This window comes from Mchenga conophoros, linkage group LG5 (assembly GCF_057382185.1).
Source record: "Mchenga conophoros isolate Kocher_MC1m ecotype Shallow Benthic linkage group LG5, M_conophoros_male_GT1.1, whole genome shotgun sequence".
Classification (NCBI taxonomy): Eukaryota; Metazoa; Chordata; class Actinopteri; order Cichliformes; family Cichlidae; genus Mchenga; species Mchenga conophoros.
This window is the reverse complement of record NC_140530.1, coordinates 15,733,524-15,754,184: the sequence shown is the minus strand read 5'-3', so window position 1 is coordinate 15,754,184 and position 20,661 is coordinate 15,733,524. Positions and strand designations below refer to the sequence as shown.

The following is a 20,661-nucleotide window of genomic DNA, read 5'->3' as shown; positions in this document are numbered from 1 at the left end:
CTATCTATCTATCTATCTATCTATCTATCTATCTATCTATCTATCTATCTATCTATCTATCTATCTCCCATGATTCCTTGTGCTCCTCCTGGGTTGTTACGGAAGCTTGTGTCTGCTCGGCGCTCTTCTCTCCTTCACCGGTGCTCACGGTGCAGCTACGCCTCCCGCCTGTCTGGGCAGCAGCGGCAGTAGTGTAGTAGTAATCTGCGTGCCGCGTACTCGGCTCGCATTTTGTGTCACCGTGCCACCAGAAGAGGGGCGACAGACTGCTGCGCGTCAAGGGGATACCAGTCATCATCCACACGGTTCAAGCTACATCCCGTTGGGGGCAATGACATTGGCAGCCTGACGTGGGAATTAACGAGAAAACGCAAAAATGACTGTGGACTTTGAAGAATGTATAAAAGATTCGCCCCGATTCAGGTAGGAGCTCCTCTCGGGCACATAGTAGCTTTGCGCAAAAAAAATGGCACACCTTATTTTAGGCTACGGGATTTCTTTTTTCTGAAGGGGGGATAGCACGCTTCGCCCATGCGGAATGTAACAGTGGTATCAACAGGGTAAAATGAAAGGACGTTGAAAGAGCTGGATGGCGATTCTCTATCCATATTTTCTTTATTGCATTTTTATTCATTGATTGTAATTTTCATATGGCATCTTTGTGATACATCAGCTGGATGTGTAATGGTGTGATTTTTATTTTATTTTTATTTTTTAACGTGGGCTGTCTATCAGCCCAGTGCAAATGAGGAGATGAGGGACACCCACTGCCACGCACAATGAGGATCCATATTGCCGAAATGTAAAATTACAAGTGGTTTTCTAGTGATCACATCATTCCCTTAACCTTCTTACAAGGGGCACACATACATTTTGAGGGTATAAGGGGAACACTGAAGTACAGTTTGGGTGCAGTCTTTTCTTTAGTCATACAGAAGGGCATGCAGTCCTCTAATGTGTGTCATTTTGCACAGTGGAGAGGAGAGACCCTTGCAGCAGCTGCAGCAGCACCAACAATAGTGGCCCTGGCTTGCAAAGAAGCAGCAGGGAGTGGAGTACACACTCTCTGCAAGAAGGGAGTTTGTATCCTGGGCACAAAGCCAGCTGTGCCTATCCGCTGGAGGTTTGTAGCCTCACTAGGTCCACGTGCCAATCTGGCTGCACTCCTGTACAGGCCAGTGGGGGAGAATAAAAGAAAGCAAGCAACATGTAGGCCAGGAATCCCCTGTTAAATATGCCAGTTAGAGGCGTTGCAGATATGTGGGCATGCCTTCTACTTAGTGTTTTCAACTTAAAGGACCAAATTATGAATTATTTAGTTTGTAGAGAAATAAAAAAATGCCACAGATCGGTTATTAAGTCATCCCCTCTGTATCTCCATGTCAGCATTGGTTGCGTGTTTAGTTGCAGTTCTCTATGTTTGTCATTTTGTTGCTTCCCTCTTGCTCTTCCCCTGTGTCTCCCTCTCACAGTCAGCTCATCTGGTTTCTTCACTGTTGTATATGTCCTCAGAATAATAGTTAGTAAATCAAATGAGAAGGCAGGCAGGGAAATGTAAGAAAGAGGGCGAGGGGAGATGGACATCCAGTTGGCTCCATAAATCTCATGCTGATTTATGGATGATAGATGGCTGAGAGAGAATGCCAGGAAGAGAAAGAGAAGCAGAACAGACTCAGAAACTTTCCCTTCTCTCTCCCAGTTCACTGGACGAGTTCCAGACCTGCTGTTTCCTTAGATCATAGGACACACGTCATGTGTATGACTGTAATTGTGATAAAGAAGATGGGGATCATTATTTTGTAAGTGCTGTTTGGACCATAGGATGCCTTCACTTTCATGTCCCTGTTCTCATTATCCATTCATCAGGATAATTTCAGCTGTACTCAGCACGGTTAGTTAAGTCACATGTGGAGCTCAGTTTTATATAACAATGATGCAACATATAGATACTAAAAGAACTACTGGATAAGGGCAGCAGTGCCCAAAGGGCAAATTCATGTGACAAAACTAACAGTGAAAGTGAGGGTGACCCGAGTGACAGTGAGAGGGAGAGACGCTCATCTTGAGGACATCAAGGTTGAGACAGTGTTGCTGTAAGAAGTTTTGAATGAAAACAATGTATGTGTGCTGGTGTTTCACTGAGTGTGTCATAACTTAATCCTAAAGACTGATTTGTTTGAAAAATAAAGTGACAGGTCAGAGTTGCGTGACTAAGCCATCCAATTAAAGATCATCACTGCAGAAATTTCCATTATATTGAAGCGTGTTGTGATCCAGCTGCCTGTCTCCCCCTCCTTGTTGGGTCATTCTGTAGAAACAGAGCAATCCTGTCTATCTTCCCACACACAGGCCTATAACAGCTCACACACACCCTCTCGCTGCAGGTCTTAACTTGTGCCAGCGCTGTCTCTGTGTAAGCATCACTGAGTGAGCAGGAAAGAATTTGGAAAGGTATTCGTGCCGGTGTATTTGTAACACATATTTTTGTTCAGCCTCTCTCTGTATACTGAACTCATCACCAGTGCCCTGCCTCCTATTCACCTGCTCTTTCATTCATTCTTCAACAAAGCATGTGTGGCGTGTAAATCTGCCTATAGTTGGTGGCAATGATTGTTTTAAATCAGATTTCCTGGAGCCACGGCCCTATTACATGTTTGTTTGCCTTCGTTTCAGTATTTCTAATCCCAGCACCACTACTGATTCTTTTATTGGTTGATTGGGGAGAAAAAAGTAGGCCTGCACAGGTTTTCAGTGTCACTGCAACAGATTTATTATCTGTGAGTCAGAGAACAGCGCGGAAAAAGAATAGAAAAAGATCTAAATGTGACTCGGGTGTTCAAAAGCTCCACTGCCAAGTGTTTGTTGTCACTGTATCGCAGGTTGGAACATTGAGAAAACATGCCGGTGTTAAAAAAGAAAAACGCTGATGAGCTTAGAGGTGAACAGTTTAGAACCTGCTACAGCTGAGAAGCATCATCTTGTGCTTGTGGTTTCATTTGATTCAGATGTTCAGTTGCTAAAACCAAGTGACATAAACATAAATGTTTCGAAACAGGTAAAATGACCGTGAATCGGCACTTGTTTTACATGTTCAGTCGCAAAAAGGATGCATAACTCGATCTATTTACAGCATGCATTTTGTCCTTTATTTTACTGTTCTGACAGTGTTGTTGTGATATAAGTGTTAATATTCATATGGGTGGGTGTTAGCTGTTGCCTAGCAACAGCTGCTGTAAGCCAGACAGCTGAGATCTGGGAGAAATGAGGACGGAAAATTTAAGAATGGACGAGGCGAGTGGGCACCGTGAAAGACGTCATCTTCATTTTGATTTTCAGTCACAGAGAATTTTTACTATCAAAGAAGTGTGTGTGAAAGTAAAAAAAACACAACAAATATTACTGGTGTACTTGAGTTTATTACAGTGGAATTGCTGTTGGATGCCTAAATCCAGTGTCAGAGCGCATTTAGGAATAATATTAAGCTCACGGGAGGTCTGTCTGTGTCATTTGTAAACTGTAAATCAAAATGAGAATACTGAATATGGACTAGTGTTTGTTGACTCCAGCAATGGACGTTTTAGGCCATCGTGTACTGAGAAGCGACTTCTATCCCACGCACAGCGTATACTCAGCATCAAGCTGTCCAGACAGGTTGAGAGAGGGAGTCAATGGCATTTGAAAAGTGGACGCAGCAGATCGAGATGTTCTTTTTGCAAATGTGTCGCACAGACCGAAACTTTATATTTTATTACACAAAACACAAAATACTTTTAGGACAGGGAAAAACCGAAACCTCGTCAAAGCTGCTCAGTCTATAATGTTTAAAACAAAACTAGGGTCTATGTATAATAATTTTCCCATAAGACTGGAAGGATTGTGCTACAGACTGTTGCCAAACCTGCGTGCAAGTTTACCTCATATTTAAATACTCTCTTCAGCTTTCAGGTAGCTGCATGTCATATCCCAGCGTAACAGCTGTTACACACATTCTTAACCTTATTTCAACAGCAGTGTTGCATGTTCAGAACTTAATTTTGGTGATGGCTTCTCGTGGTCTTGCACGTCGTTCTTTGGCTAGCCATCAGTTTGTGGCGTATTCTTTCAAAGCCTTGAACCACAAAGTAGATCCGGCCAGACACGGTGCTTCGGACCTCCCAGCCTACAGGTAAAGGCCCGAGTTCCTCACAGCTCACGCTGGCCAAATCCCGTGGTATTTCACTGACATCCTGGTATTTTGGATCCACAAGAGTCGACATTGAGATGAGAGGGTTGAGTTTCATCAGTTAAAACTTGCACTCTTTGTGACTTGGTTAACAAAGTGCATGCACATACTCTATGGATCCGTTATTTAAATTAATTGCACACTGAGTCATATTATTTTTCTGATAGTTGCAATAAAAAAATGATCTAAAAGGCACCAAAATCACAAAGTCAGACACAAATACCCTAGTTTTTTATGAACATGTGAAAGCTTTAAACAGTGTTATTTCTGCTCTATAGTTGGTTAAGTTGATATTACCTACAGTTTTGAGTGTTTCAGAGTTAACATGGGTAGTAAAAAAGTGTGTTTTTGAGACAACATGAAAACCCCATAGTCTGAGAAAAAGGGTGTGAATGTTTGCTTTAAGCTCCATGGCCATTACGTTATTATATGTCTGGCTGTTTAGAGCTGGAGGAGTTTTATTCAGAAATGAATGTTATTCTAAATCTGTATAGAGAGAGCCCACATGATAATAAATTGCAAAATCGTGGAAGTTCAAAAATATCTCAGGTTTATATAACCTGATGGTGAAGTGGATTTGATAAAAGATTTGATGTGTCTGTATAAAAAGAGGCTTTTAGCTGCCCTTATGTGTGATTTCCTACAATTATTTTTAAAAGCATGTCTCCATTTATTGGCAGATTAAAGTGCTTTTTGATGCTCTAGTTGTCTGTCTGGTGCCCTGGTTTCTTTAACTGTCTGGATTTTTATTCCCTACCTGCATCACCATTACCTCTAATCCTCTCTCTCTCTCTCTCGTTTTTTCTGACACATCTTGACTTTGCTGTCTATTTGAGATACTGGGTGCTTATTGTTAAGAGCCTGTGAAATGTGTAAATATGCGTCATGCTGTCTTTGCTAGTCAGAGGCGGGAAAATAGCTCTGCTGTTGCCAAGAGTGACCAGTAGGCATTGGCAGGTGTAGACAATACCCTTCTCATCTCGGTATCATGCGTGATGGCAGGAGAGATTCATATCTGTCCCCATCAATGGGAAAATACTCAGTAGTTGTTTGAAGAGTGTGCCAGCGGGCAGGTGTCCCAGCAGAGAAAACAGTCGCGTTATTTGCAAAGGTGAACATCACATGGTGACTAACAGCCCAGATGATTTCAGACTGGATGAGAAAATGCATTAAAGGGCTGAATAAGATTACATGTCGGTTCTCACTGATAAACTGCACATGTGCAGATATGATGTTGTCTGGAAAATGTCCCAGGCTTGTACCTGTTTTTAGTTCTAAGCCCAAAAGGACCCTGTCTAACTGCTTGTAACCTATTTTGGAGAAAAACATCACCGTGACCGTTTGAACCATCAGGAATAAAGCCTCTTTACAACTTTCAGCTTTTGGCAAAATGTTTAAAAAGGCTCCAGACCGCTTGCATTAAGTAGCTGATGTCTAGACATTCGTTCCCAAACACTTTCTCTAATGCATCCGTGTACATGGGAGATGAGCAGAGGAAGAAAGGAAACAGCCTGGCTGGCCTGAATCACTATTCTATTATACACATGCTCTCCATTCATATTAAAATCTAAACGTTTTTCTTTTCCAGCAGTGTTTGCAACCAAATCTGTTGCATTTGAGCTATAATAAAAGGGATTTTCCCTCCAAGATGGTAGTTTGTCTTTTACAAGGTATAGGAAGGTCATGCAGTTACTAATGCTGGACTTGGTCCTACGTGTTGGGAATTTATGTATTTTAAATATCCCCTGTCACTAATCTGTGAGCATACGTTAAAGCTAAAGCACTTTTTAATCTGTACAATGGAGTCAAATGCAAAAAATATTAAAAACTGCTAAATCTGCTTCAGTTTATGTTATCTTTGCCACTGTGATAAAGGTATGAAGGAATATCAAGGCAGTAATAAATACTTTTCCTTCTTCTTGTGATACTTTATTAATACACTGCGTACAGAACATGTATCTACTCTAGAGTTAGGCAGCCACCAGAGGATGAGCACACTGCAGTCATTAACGGATGGTCAGCAACAATATTCAGGTAAGCTGTAGTGTTTAAGTGATGTTCAGTTGGTACTAAGTGGTACAAAGTTTGACAAAATATCTATTACACCACCCCGCCCTGATCCTTTGATACGATAAAAGCCACAATGAATCCATATTATTCAAGCCCAGTTCTGACCTGAGCATCTGAAGGTTACAGCGGAAATTGAGACTCATCACATCAGGCAACGTTTTTTAATCTTCTGATGTCAAATTGGTGAGCCCGTGTCAGCTGCATCCACCGTTTCCTGTTCTAAACTAACAGGAGTGGCACCCGGTGTGGTCTGCTGCTGCTGTCGACTTCAAAGTTATACATGTTGTGCATTCAGAGATGTTCCTCTGCATCTGGTTATTCGAGTTATTCCTGCCTTCCTATCAGCTGGAAGCATTCCTTCGACTCTCTTCTGACCTCTGACCTCAGCGAGGCCTTTTCGCCTAGAGAACTGCCGCTCACTGGATAGTTTTTGTTTTTGGAGCATTCTCTGTAAACCCTAGAGATGAGTGGGAAAATCCCAGTAGCTCAGCACTGTCTGAAATGTGATTGGTGGAGTAGACTTTTGTGTTGACAGTTGGACAGATGTCACTAACATAGCGATGTTATGCAGTGTTGTTTAGAACAATAAATGTGAGTATTTTGATTTGAATACAGTTTTGAATATTTGATTAGCCCTGAAAGTGTAATAGGTACATGTGTTGTTGCGCACGTACTGCGTGATATAGCAGCTTTGCTAATACTTTCTTTGCTCTGAAAGGTTCGACCGCAGCAGGTTGAGGATGAAGCAGACGGTGCCATGATGATAAACTCCTAATGATGTTAGTGATTAGATCAGGAAACCCTCACCGGAAAGAAATCCCTTAGCTATATATTGACCTGTTAAACTATTTTAACCTGCAAGTGTTAACAGAAAAAACATGCAGACTGGCAGGGCCATAAAAATATCTCGTAACCCCTGTGAGTTTGCATAAATATTTTAGTTCCCCCTGGGTGTGTAAAGGTAGCGTCGGCTGTGAACTGCAGAAAGCTGGCCGGTCTTGTCAGAAGCTTCACAAACTGTTGTTACAACTTAGGAGGAGTGCAGTTTGTGGCAGCGTGGTCTCGATGTATTGTCTAACCCTCTGACAGAGTGATATGAAGTGCTCTTTTTATTGCATCGAAAGACATCAGGTGAACGAAGAGGGCAACCCCGCCTCAGTTGTTTTGCATGTGCGCCTTGAATAGGTGCCCTTACGTGACTCCAGATTTAAAAAAGCGCACTGCGCATTGCATATGATGTGAAAAAGGCGATGCCCCCATTTGCCACCTGCAGATGTTTGCTGTGTTCAGAAATGTTGTAGCCAGTAATACTGTTCCTGTTTTTGTTTTAGGAACAGAGTTGTTGACATCCATCGACTTAGAAGCAGCGTTTCTGCTCTTGCAGCATTTTGTTTGTTTGCTTGGAAACATACTGTGCACAGATCGCAGCTGCTGCTCTGCTCACAAATCTGGTATTCCCGCTCTGTTTTGCTCTTACACGAGACTCGGTGTTTGCAAACGTGCAGGATCCGATTCTTTATTTCAGAGGAGCATAGAAGGATGGAAATCAGTAGCGATAATGATAATGATAGGCACTTGAATGGCTTCTGTACTGTGTGGTTTTCATTCTTCTTATCGGATTTGCATTTGTGTCGCACGTGTGTGTCTGCCTCCCGGCCAGCATGTTGGCAAATCACATCATCTCATATTCCTCTTTCTGCCACCGTGCCAAGCACACAGAAGTTGGGCATGTTCATGAGAACATGGGCCCATCACGTGGACACATCCAGTGAATCCACGGAGTGCATGCGCTGCTGGGGGACCTATATGAAATAGGATTATCAGTAAACACACTCTGATTAAATCAGCTGGATAGCCTACAGACCCCGTTAAAGCTCACACACTATCAGCCTCATACCCTGAGAAGCTTTAATACAATTTTCCTTTCTGTAGTGTGAGGGATGAAGAAGTACTGTTGACAAACTGCAGTTTAAAGGACTTGCAAGCCTTGGGTCAGAGTACTTCTATGTCCCACTGAAAACTTTTTATAAAACCAATTCACAATGCAGTGGCTTTCATTTTAAGAGGCGTCTCCATGGTTGCCGAGATCATAATGGATGTTGTACAGGAGGATGCTTTAACCGCAGCGCAGTCCTGAATATTCGCAATTCGAATCAAGCAGGTGCAAGGCAGCTCATTTTAGCTCACCGTCCTCAATTTTAAACTTTGTCAGTTATGTATTTTATCCCATAATATAACGTTATCGATTTTCGATTGAGGCGATTTTACAAGTTTGCTCGGCTAACGTAGCATGGTGGCGCATGAGATGAACCCTCTTGTTTGTAGTATTCCCAGAGTATTTTAATTTATTTAATAAAATATTGATATTTGTCCCTGTACCGATACAATATTGCCACATGAAATATCGTGATACTATGCTTTATTACTGTGTTTAACATACAGTACAACTCTGCACACAAATATCAGGAGAAAGAAAAGATCACATTAAGATCTCTTCGTGGTCCAGCTTACTTCTCCTGACATCTTTCATTTTCTAAATGCCCTCCTGACTCTCGTCTAAAACACAAATTTGACTGAGTTACAAACTGAACTCTAATCCTGATAAAACGCAGAGAAACACAGGCACTAACTATTGTAACCCCCGCATTGATTAAGCTGCATCTTAATTCCAGCTCAGTGGATGTGACAGTCAAACAGGCTTTTTCTATAAACTAGAATCCCAAAGTGTAATTATTAATTCTTTGTCTTTGGAAAATAATGCCAATCAAAGTCATAGTTTCATAATGACTGCGACTTGCAGTTTATTTTGGTCCAGAGAGTAATTACCCAGATCAGAGCCTGGGCAGCTGTGATTGAGCAAGTCGTGATTCATGGGAGAGCTTTAGCAGATTCTCATTTAATCTGGATGACTATAAAGCGCCACTTTAAGGTTTCAATTTTGCATTTATAGAGCGACTAAGTCTAACAGGCGGTTGATTTAAAGATGTGGCGATCAACAGCGTCAGCACAGACAACATGAATCATTTGAAAACATCCTTTTGACAAAGTCTGATTTGTGGCAGATGTGTTGGTCTCATCGGAGTCGAGGGTCACTCCTGTCGTGAGTAAGAAGAGTGAAAAATGTGGCACAAATCAGACCTTCTCACGTCTTTCATGCTGTGTCATGGTTTATTGTGAGTAACCTCTCTGTGTAATCATTCAGTCCCACTAAGATCAGCATTTGGTGTGGGAGTTTGTGCAAATGCTGCCAAGGCCTCTTGAAACTCAAATCAAAACTATTAAGTAAATTGGCGTCGTCTTGTTCCTGGGTTTCTTTCTTCATGTTGGTATTACAAGTTGTTTTCCCAGCGAGAAGCATTTGTCTATCCTTTGGCATCCCCCGCAGTTTAAACACATATTTTGCCTCACTTGAGATGTATTTTTTAGACTCTTCCAGAATCAAAACACAGCTTGCTAGTTTTATGTGTTATGGTAGTTACTTGGGGGGTGGAGTTGTTAACCAAACACACAGACTGACTTTTGGTTTAACTGGAAGTCATGTTTGAAGAGAGTTCACAATGCAGGAAGTCATTAAATCACATAAGGGGGAAACCAGCTTCACCGCTTATGTGTAGTTTCTGGAATGCATTTGTGTTTTCCAGACTTTTTGTGCAGAAAGCTACACATGAAACCTTGGGGCACTGTATATGTTTGGACAGACGCATGTAGCTGTACAAACATGCACATTAAAGACAGAATCTGGCACCACAATGTGACACGACAAGGTGATTTTCTGCAGGGTTAAAGGGTCAGTGGTTTCTCACACTTCAAATCAACATTTTGTCTCCAAGATACTTGAAATAATAAAAGTGGTCTTAAAATTGTGTTTTTTGTACAGAAAGAAATAAAACGTTTGACTTCGTGGTGGCTTTCTGTGTGCCAGGAGGTTTTATACACGGTTTTGCATTTTTTTTAATACACTGCAGTTGAAATAGCCATACATGTTTTTTTTTCCTCAACTTGAAAACATTTTTTAAGCCAGGATAAACCACTTAACAACTTCCATAGGATTTAAAGGCTAGTCTTCACTGTTTACATCCTGTTGAGGGGACTCGCATCGAAACCTAAGAGCCTGTTCCACAAGACTGTCGACGCAGTCGGTCTTCCGATGTTTATCCGTCTATAATTCTGGATCGTAGCTAGCCAAAGAAATCGACGCCTCTGACGTCGGCAAGACTAATTCTTGTGTTAAAAATAGAAATTTAAGCTACAAGTGCGTGTTTGTCGTCTACACGCAATGTGGGAATTATCTGGTGTCGCGGGGCTCCGTGCCTTCGATAAACAGCCCAACTGGTTCAACCAAGTGGTGGCCAAAAGACAGGAAGGGAGAGAAAAGAGTTGGGAAATCTTTGTGTGCACACCCACCAGTCGTCTTGTTGTGGTTGCACTCCTCTTCTTCACCTTTATCCATCTTTTTCCTCACTGTACTCTCTCCTCCAGCCTCCTATATTGGCAGTGTGCAGAGTGGATATGAATCAGTGACAGCGCAGCAGCAGCAACACTGACTGAGTTTCAGTATGCTGCCTAAGTCTGTTTTTGCTCTGGTTCTAGTTAAAAGATTGGAATGTAGCATGACTGGAAGGATGATCGATGACTAAACATACAGGGGCAATGACTGATGGGCGGATGTTTGTAGTGGAGGGGGAATATAGAGGAAGAAAGATGGTCCAAAGGGATGGAGTGCACCCAGAGGAAGAAAGACAAAAAAAAATGGAGACAGATTAATGGCAGCACATACAGACACATAACCGTGTATAAAAACCCACTGTGGTAAAATTTCCCAGAAAAGTATCTTAAAGACACAGAGGACAGCTTCCTTAGGCTGACAAATGATACAGTCTCACAATCATCCTGTTCAAACTGGAATAGAAGGTGTTTGTGTTTGCACGTCTCGCTCTTACATCTGGGGTCCACTTGAGCAGCTGGTTCAGATTTGGCCCAACTTTCTCTGCCTTGGTTTTAATTGTACACACTTGGCTTTATGAACAGTAGTTTTCTTTTGCGTCAGATTATTAGTTTATACTTTGATAGGCTGTTTGTCCTTCCTGTTTACTCTCATGTCTTACTCAGCCCTCACGCTCTTCCTCCACCCACAATCCTGCTGTCCCTCACACCAAATGTGTCAAAATTTTAGACCACCGATACAAATTTCCGGTGCCTTTAGTAAATAGCACAATTCACATAGTTAAGATTTTTTTTTTCCTTCTTCTTACTCTTCAATCTCAGCTACAGTCTGTTGAGACATGCATATCTGACCATTTCTATCAGGTTGTTGATGCTGGCTTGCCGTGTGTTTGGCGCCCCACCAGCCCCAATCCTCGCTGAATCCGTACACCCCTGCAGTGCTGAAACCACAAGTGTGATTGACAAGCCAGTCTTGAGGGACATGAAAAGAAACCGGAACACCTTTTGCTCTTTCTTGGACACTGATGGATTCCCTAGTCATGTTTCCCATCTTTACATTCTTCAGCCTGCATCCGTGCCTGAAATCCCTGAGGAATTCCTCAGGGATTTCCAAATGAAAATATTCCCATCTGCCATGTCAGCAGTCCCACAGTTTCTTGGATTCATAAATCCCACTCCTACAAAGTCACATAAGCATGCACTCTTTCACGAACAGAGTGGTTCTTTCCATTTGTTCAGTGGTTTGCCCACCGCGTACAAGGGTCAAGAAAAAAAATCACAACAGCTGAACCACATTCATCAAATTATAATGGCAATTGATCTTAAAGCAGGCAGGAAGGAAGGAAGACTTTGGTATGAGGGTGTAGGGATATGGTGGGTATGTGTGTGTGTGCATATGTCACATAGACAGATGTAGCTACCTGAACAGGGTGGTTCTGTCAGAGAGATCTGGCCTGGAGAGCAGGAAGATTAAGGTTCAGCTCGATATGAAACAAGCGTAACCAGAAGTTTCATGGTGACGGCAACTTGCAGTCTACTTTGTACTAGAGTGTAGAAAACCAGATTAGAGTAAAAGCTTCACTTTGACTGCAGCCAAGCACCGTTTTCTCCCACAGTTTCTGAAACCGCATCACATAAAAACTAGCTTTGTTAAGTTAAAGTGTTCGATAATTACTGCTGACAATTTTTGAGGTCTAACTCGGGCCAGTCATATAATTAAATTTCATAAATGTTATGTCACCCTACTGCAGTCAAAATGCTCGCATCACAACAAGTCAGCTACATGGGAGCAGATAAGCGATGATCTTAGCTGATCTGTTCATTGTAAAATATTAAGCTCTGAACTGGAAGCATCAGCTGCGTCAGAAGTCCATGTGTATTTACTACCTCATTACCAACATGTTAACATTTGATTTGTAAAATATAATTCATAAATCTTTCTAGCACTGAGCTTTATAGGTGAAACCACAACACTTCACTTGCATACTCACGCTGTCTGGCCCAGATTTGTTTCTCTTGCTGTCTCAATGAGCGAGGCTCTTGCGTAAGACCACCCCGAGCGTTAATGTAAACCTGTCTCTTCATTCTGTCTCACCCAGTGGACTTTCCCTCCACTTCATATCCTGCTGCACTTCAGCAATCGACGATTTAATAATGCAGTCGTGTGAGGTGTTGTAATCTTGTTTTCTCGACCGCCGTCGTAGTCTTGGATAAGGACAATGCTTTGGTAGTCCGGTATTAGCAACAACAACAACAACAACAAAAATCTGGCCTTGTGGTTTTGCTGTTGCTTCATTTGGAGATAATGGCTATAATTTGGAGTGAAAGAAAAACGCTGGCCATTTGGAATTACAGTGACAGAATTTGTTCAACAGTGTTCATTAGATGCATAAATGTTTACCCCAAACTAAATTTGTCTGGTCTGTGAGCTCACTTTGTCTGTGGTGCGCCTTCAGCGGATTCCATTCCCATCTTTACGTCGCACATACACACACGCGATTGTTTGTGTGCATGTGAGAGAGTTATTTAACAGCTTGTTGACTGGTCATTGGGAATTTGGAGAGTATGGCTGATTCAAGTTTCCGAGTGGGTAACCGTGGGTGCTTTCTCACATGTTAGCGCATGATAACGGATCCTCTGCCGCTTGTTTTAGGTGAGGGTGCAGGACCATCCAGTGGTAAATTTTCTACACATACCCTGTACCAGCTCTATTTTAATATGGGCTTATTTGGATATTGCGTGTGAAGGTTTGGACAGGTTAACCTGATCTATGTTTTAAGATTTACAGTCTCACATGCAGCTCCTTGCAGCGCACGTGTGAAACCAACTCATGACTTTGTCAAGACTGAGGTCATCAGTGTTTGCTGACAGGCTCCAGTGATGTAAGAAATAATAATCTCTGTAGGTAAACAAAACTCTGACAAGTCATTTCACAGTCAATTCAGCTTGAAAGCTGAAGGTCGATCAGATATAGCCAAACAATAAATGCTGACGTGCTTGGAATAGCAGCAGCAGCTACTCAAACTGCAGCAGACGAATGAGAACTCTGTCATTCAGTTACTTTTGCCATAAATAAACTTCTAATCTGTGCATGTTCTGTGAGCCCAATCGCACTTTATAATTACAGTATGCTGAAAGACATCCCAGCACAAATTGGTTTAAAAGCATAATATTTCCTGGACTGGTAGCCAATGTGTCACAGAGTTCATGTAGGGGAAGCCTGACTCCTGAGCGTGACCCCCTTCCATTTAACTGAACTGCTTTTGTGTTGTTTTTTTAGCACTATTGGCTCAGACCAAGAAGGTCCTGAGTTTGAATCCACCATCTGTTCAAGGCCTTTCAGTTTGCATGTTTGCTTTTTCTCTGTTGGTTCTCGAGCTTTCTCCCACAGTCCAAAGACATGCAGTGCGGTTCCGTTAATTGGTGATTCTAAATTGCCCTTAAGCAAATTAAGGGATGGTTGTTTGTCTCTCTGTGTTAGCCCTGCAACTGACTGGCGACCTGTCCAGAGTGAACCCCGCCTTTCACCCTATGCCAACTGGGATGGGCTCCAGCCCTGGATAAGAACTGGATAAGCAGAAGAAAATGGATGATTTTGTTTTTTAGGAATAATTAAAAATGCAAGCAGGTGGAGTAGAGTAACAACACGAAGATAACAGCATAACTTTAAAATGTTTTCTCTTCCAAAATATCTTTATGCATGACACTAGGATACAGTAACCTACCACAGGAGTCCTGTATATCCAGTCAGAGTACATCAATGTACTGTAGCTAAAGCAAGGAAACTAAAATCCGACCTGGCGGTATTTTTTTGGAAAAGATCGACTTGAGTGAGATGAACATTGTCAGATGATCATTGCCGACCTTCTTGGGGTGTTTGGCAGTGACAGACCGTTCTTAAATGGATAAAAGTGTAAATCTGTGGTTGTTTCCTCTTTGGCACATCTGACTTTTGTGTCAGCAGCAGCCTTATTCCGCTGATGTTCGGCCAGAGCTGCCAAAGATAACAGTAGGAAAGCAGTTTCTTGTGCAGAGCTGAGTTATTTCCTCTTTTCCACAACTGTTTCAAAGAGGCATCTCCTCTCTCTCACACATGGTCTCAATAAAATGCACACACGTGCATGCAGAGCCATAAATAAACACCTTAGCTTAGAGCATAAATGTGTTTCTGTAAGTGTGGGAAGCAAGATGTGATCAGATATTCCCACAAGTTATCACACTGCTTTACCTGACAGTGCTTTACCTGGTGATCAAGTGGGGAAAAACCTAAACATTGTGCTTGAAGGAATTCATGTACAAGTGAGCTTTTCTGGCAAAAGTGTGCTGGAGCTCGTTGATTCAGGCCCAAGACTGATACTGTATGTCTCACTGTGTGTTGTGATGATGTCACTCTACTAGCCAATAGATACAGAGTGCATAAGTGCAAACAAAAATATCAGCTAAGACCAAAATATTTTGAATGCTGAGTTCAGTTGCAATTGCCACACCCAGATCTGATTACTGCCAGACCTCTTCAATCAAGAAATCGCTCAAGCAGAACCTGTCTGACAAAGTGACTTGGCTAAAAGATCTTAAAAAGCAACAGATCATGCCATGATCAAAATAAACTGAACAACTGATGAGCCTTTGACAGCCTGTAAAGTGTTATAAAGCCATTTCTAAGGCTTTGGGACTTCAGTGAACCACAGCGAGAGCCATTATCCACAAATTGAGAAAATATGGATCAGCATTGAACCTTCCCTGGAGTGACCGGTCTACCAAAATTAGTCCAAGAGCACGTTGACGACTCACACAGGAGGTCACAAAAGAACCCAAAACAAGATCTAAAGTACTGCAGACCTCACTTGTCTCAGTTAAGGTCAGAGCTCATGATTGAACAATAAGAAAGAGATGGCATCCATGGGAGAGCTCCAAGGAGAAAACCACTGCTGACCAAAAACAGGACAAAGTTTCGTCTCACATTTGCCAAAAACAGTCTTGATGATAAAGACTTTTGGAGAAAAATTCTGTGAACTGACGAGACAAAAGCTGAACTTTTTGAAAGGGTTGAGTTCTGTTACATCTGGTGTAAAACTAACAGAGTATTTCATAAAAAGAGCATCGTACCAACAGTCAGACATGGTGGTGGTAGTGTGACGGTCTGGGGCTGTTGTGCTACTTCAGGACCTGACGACTTGCCATAATTGATGGAACCATGAAAGCTGCTCTCTGCCAGAAAATCCTGTCTGACCATCCGTTTGTCCCGTAATGCTAAAGCTCACTTGGCTTATGCAGCAAGACAACGATCGTTAAAAAATGGCTTAAGAAACAAAGAAACAAAAAAACCAAAGGTTTTGGAGTGGCCAGGTCAGACTGGACTGGAATTCTATCCAACATCCTTTGGCATGACCTTAAGCAGGCCTTTTGTGCTATGCGTGGCTTATCCATACATACCTACAAGCATGTGTGTGTGCATTTCTGGGGTGGAACAAAAAGCAAGCCTTATCAATGCCAAACATTCATTAAGAATGGAATTATCTGTTGCCCTGTGGAACAAAAACAGACTCTTTGTGTTTAACAAAGCCCAAGGAAGGAATGCACACTTAGCTTACCTGTAAGCCTCTCTGTATCTGTCAGTTAATATCTGTATTGTTTCTTCTACCGTTGAATATAAATATTATACAACCCAGATTAGCACAGTTAGGGCTGACTTTTTTTCTTTGTTACATAATAGTTTCTACATCCTGTGTATTTGATAACACAAACATCAAGCATTTTTTACATTTGCATTAACTTGCATTTACAGGAGTGGAGGCTTTTTCCACCATCTTAATGTACTCCATCTGTTTTGATTTACAGTAAAGTTCTAAATGTCAATGTCCACTTTCATTCTGATTTAGTTTCTTTTTTTGGACTTCAGCTCCAGGCAAGTGGGGGATGTGATACAGATCCTGGTTAGTCACTGGTTAGTCATCACAGCAGCATGATATCAGTTGATGCTGTAACTGTGCAGTGAAAATATGTTTTACAGTAGAAAAACTGGGGTTTCACAATTCATTAGTGTGTTTAGGCAACAGAAAGCTGTATTAGACAGGTAGGTTTAATGTTGTAGCTGAGCAGTAAGGCTAATGCAGGTGCCTGGTTTCAAGTCCTCCCCAGGCCATTTCATGGGTTTCATTCAAGTCGCTCTCTATTAGCAATAATGACTACACCCTAGAGCAGGGCGATATGACCAAAAATATTTATCACGATATACATTTAAAAATTTGCTATAACGATATAACTGACAATATAATTGACACCAGACAAAATACTTTACAACTCCACAACTTTATTAGTGCAAAAAAAACCCATCAATGTATTTTCACTTAAACAAGCAGCTGTTTTTTATGTGCATTAAAGTCATATAAAAATTTAACAGTGCAAATTCCTCGCTGACAGTTTAACCAAAAGGCATTTCAGTGGAAACTGGCATACATATCCTCAGCATAACCATGTATAATATGCACAAAACTTAAAAAGAGGTTATACACACACAATACGGTAATATTATGTTTAAGCGCAGTACGTATCACTCCGCCTACGATAGCCGTAATGCTCCGACAATCCATCAAGCGGTGCGGCTTCGTAGCTCAGCAAAGTCGTACTGAAACATTTGACAGATTTTCGAGCGCCGTGCACATAAAATCGTTTCGAGGTCAGTAAACACAACCAGAGTTCATACATAAGGCACACGGGATTATAAGGGGCTCTGTCGACTTTCAGAAAAATCAAAGGATTGATTTTAAGTGCGCCGTATTTTCCAAACAATACGGTAATACCGGCCCGCTAGCATGCGCTACCAAAAATAGTGCTTTGTTGTGTATCTGACGGACGAAAGCTAAACCAGTTCCACACCACTGAAGCTGCAGCATTTTTACAAACCAGTTTTGGTTCATCCGTTTCATTTTACGAAGCTTACTGGAAAAACGACTTAAACCTGTTGGTTAAATCTTTGACTTTAGTTAAAAAGAAAAAGGCTGCTTTTTTTGTTTCCTTTATGGGAGATTTTGATTTAGTGAGTTAATAACCTGTTAAATTATGTGACCCCATCTTTATATTTTATTTTCACTATGTATGAAAGTTGCTAATATGTAAGAAATATCTGTTCTCTGAATCTGTAATATATTGTGCATTTTGTTTGTATGTTTATATTACTAATAAAAAAATAAAATAAAAAAAGTTTCATTTTATGATCGCTTTCGCTCTTCTCATTCTGCGTCGCCGCAATGTGCGTATGTAAACAAAGGCACTGCGCATGCGCTTTTTACCCATATTCTATCGCGATATTTCATTTTCCTATCGTTGCCCAAAATTACACCGGTATTACCGTGAACGGTATGATATAGCCCAGCCCTACTACACCCTGTGCTATCCTGTCAAAAAAGTCCTAAAGAAATATTGTGACTGGTATATGTATACAAGGCATTCAATATATAGAGGCACATTTGAAAGAGAGACGGCTCTATACGGACACTGTTCCTCTGTAGGAATGGCAGTCCAACTGAACTGTGTGTGTTTTTTTGCAGTGACTAATGGAGAGCCATGTTATGCACTGAATACTGTTTTTTGTGTCTGTCTGAGAAAAGAGGCTTTCCGAGACGTCCTTACATTTATCACACTTTGCCTGCATTCATTCCCTCCCGGGCAAATGCACAGATGTAAATATTTAGCTGTGGCCTTAACAAAAGACGCTCTGCAGGTCATTGCTGTCTGTTGCACGTTCTTCTCTAAAGAGGATAGCCAATATCTGTCTGCTCCTGTATTATCTTCAAGTGTGACTCCATTTCTGCTGTCTGCTACTTCCTCTGTCATCCCTCACTGTGAACTGGCTCTGGGTGGGATGGATGCAAAGAGCACAGAAGCAAAAGGAGCCCTGGGAACAAAGTGCTTTTAAACCACAGGGGTCTTCTTCCTCCTCTGCATTTCTCATGTAAGCTGCATCCGTGTGCGTGTCGCCCGCTGCTAACACCCTGCTGCGAGGTCAGCGAAGGTTAAAGAGTTTAGAGATTTGGATAAATGTGCAGTCCTGCTATTATACTGTCCTTTTAGGCTTCCTGCTGATTTCGGTCTGTGTTTGGAGAGCTCTGCTGTGTCTTTTTATGTTTTAACTTTTTGTTTTGTAGAGCAGTAGCATCATAGTTTTTCCGACTCCAATACCGCACTTCCTAGACTGTGCTGTATCTAAATTTCTTGGGAAGCTCTCGTGTATTCCTCTAACCCCATAATGTGAGAAGAATCTGTAGTTTAACATGTCCTGTCATGCAGGGGATTTCCACATAAGATAAAAGACACATTAACAGAATGTAGGGCAGGTAGAGGACAAGGCTAAAAGTGCATGCAAATAAATGTTTATTTCGTTTTTCCAGTGACTGGATATGGAAAAGAAAGACCAATTTAAATTATTGGACAAATCCAAACGTGATAGAAAGTCTGTCATGTGATATTACTGGAAAGTGAAACTGTGAGTTCAGATTCTTCTGGGTGTTAACAAAGTATGATCAGACTTTTTCTTCAGGCCCAGGGCACACCTCTCCTACACTTGGACAAAGGGCACATGGGTGTGCGTGTGACCGGGAAGTGTGTCGGATTTAAATTTGGTTGGGTGTGTGTGCAAATGCATTTCCATATATGTGTCATACCTAGATTGCATGTCATCAGCTTTGTGTTGTATTGTTTCTTCTTTTCTTCCTGTCTGCCAAAAATACAGAAATAACTGACTACCAAATCTAGACCACTTTTACTGATAAAGGCTCGGGCTCTCAGATATAGATTAACCCTAGTCACGGATGATGAACTTTTTTAAGTGGAGGTTTTCATTCATCGTTTTTCAGTCTAGGACTAGCCTTATTCTCTCTCTTTGGGAAACCTGCTGGAAGAGTTAGGGTGAAGGTGCAGAAGGTTTGGCACCACTTTTGTGCACAGTGTGGATGCATATTATGATCAGCAGGCTCAAGGGAGACTTTCTTTCCTGCATCTCTTTAAATATGAAATGTAGTTTCGTAGAGCAGATCACGGTGTGTACTCTTTCTAGCTTTCGGCTGAGATTTTCTGGAAACAGTGGAAACCATTAGTGTCACTTGATGATGATGTAATTCAGGCTGCATTTTTCAGCAGAATGGCTTCCTGTGGAACTCAGTTTTCTGTTTCTTACCCGCTCTCCTCTTCTGTTGGCAAGAAAGGCAACAAAAGAAACAAAAAAAAAAGAACAATTGCACTTTCCAAGCAAAATCTGTTCCAGCTGGCACGAGTCTTGGATACAAGACATTAGAGAAAAATGATTTTTGTCTGCTTCACACTCTGTACAAGAGGTTTTCCAGCACACTTCCTGCCGGCCTTTAGCTGGAATGTACTCTGGAATGAGATAATGACGTTTCCACATCCCAGACTGCTTCGGCAGAAACATTTAGAAATGCAGTGTGTTTATAGTGTGAGGTGTACAGAACGATGGCTTATGAATAATCATAACAACGATACATTATATTTGGTTGAATGCTTTTTGGGGAATTGTTTTTATTGATGTTAGCACAGAGGTGGTCTGACAGCTGGTGGGAAACAGGGAAACTTCTCTTCTCTCCTTGAGTGAATTTGTGGAAGTCTTTATGTTGCGTTATACAGCTACTGCATGACTGCGAGAGGAACTGTTCTTCTCCATTAACAACTATTCCTCCCAATAATTCAAAGGCATAATCCAAAAGATGAATGATATACTGGTGAGACAGATGGTGAAAATCACACTAAATGAATAATAAAAGCTGCAATGTTAATGTTTCCTGTTTTAAAGGAAAGTGTGAGATTTTTTTGAAACACTACTTGTGCCACAGGCTCTTAACTCTTTTTACTATGAGCCCTGGGGTTGGCCTTGTATTGTAGCTGTAATGTCATGTTCTGTCTTAATAACCCTGCTC

The 20,661-nt window shown here is 41.5% G+C and overlaps 1 protein-coding gene across 1 annotated transcript in view; it reads left to right on the top strand.

Moving 5' to 3' along the window:
- Window positions 1–143: 143 nt before the first annotated feature.
- The window catches only part of LOC146574023 (arf-GAP with coiled-coil, ANK repeat and PH domain-containing protein 3-like), a 56,752-nt gene continuing 36,234 nt past the window's right edge, over window positions 144–20,661 (top strand). Inside the window, exon 1 of the mRNA XM_085273576.1 lies at window positions 144–423. Coding sequence (XP_085129702.1) covers window positions 377–423 — 47 coding nt within the window. The 5' untranslated portion in view covers window positions 144–376. The remainder of the gene's footprint in view (window positions 424–20,661) is intronic.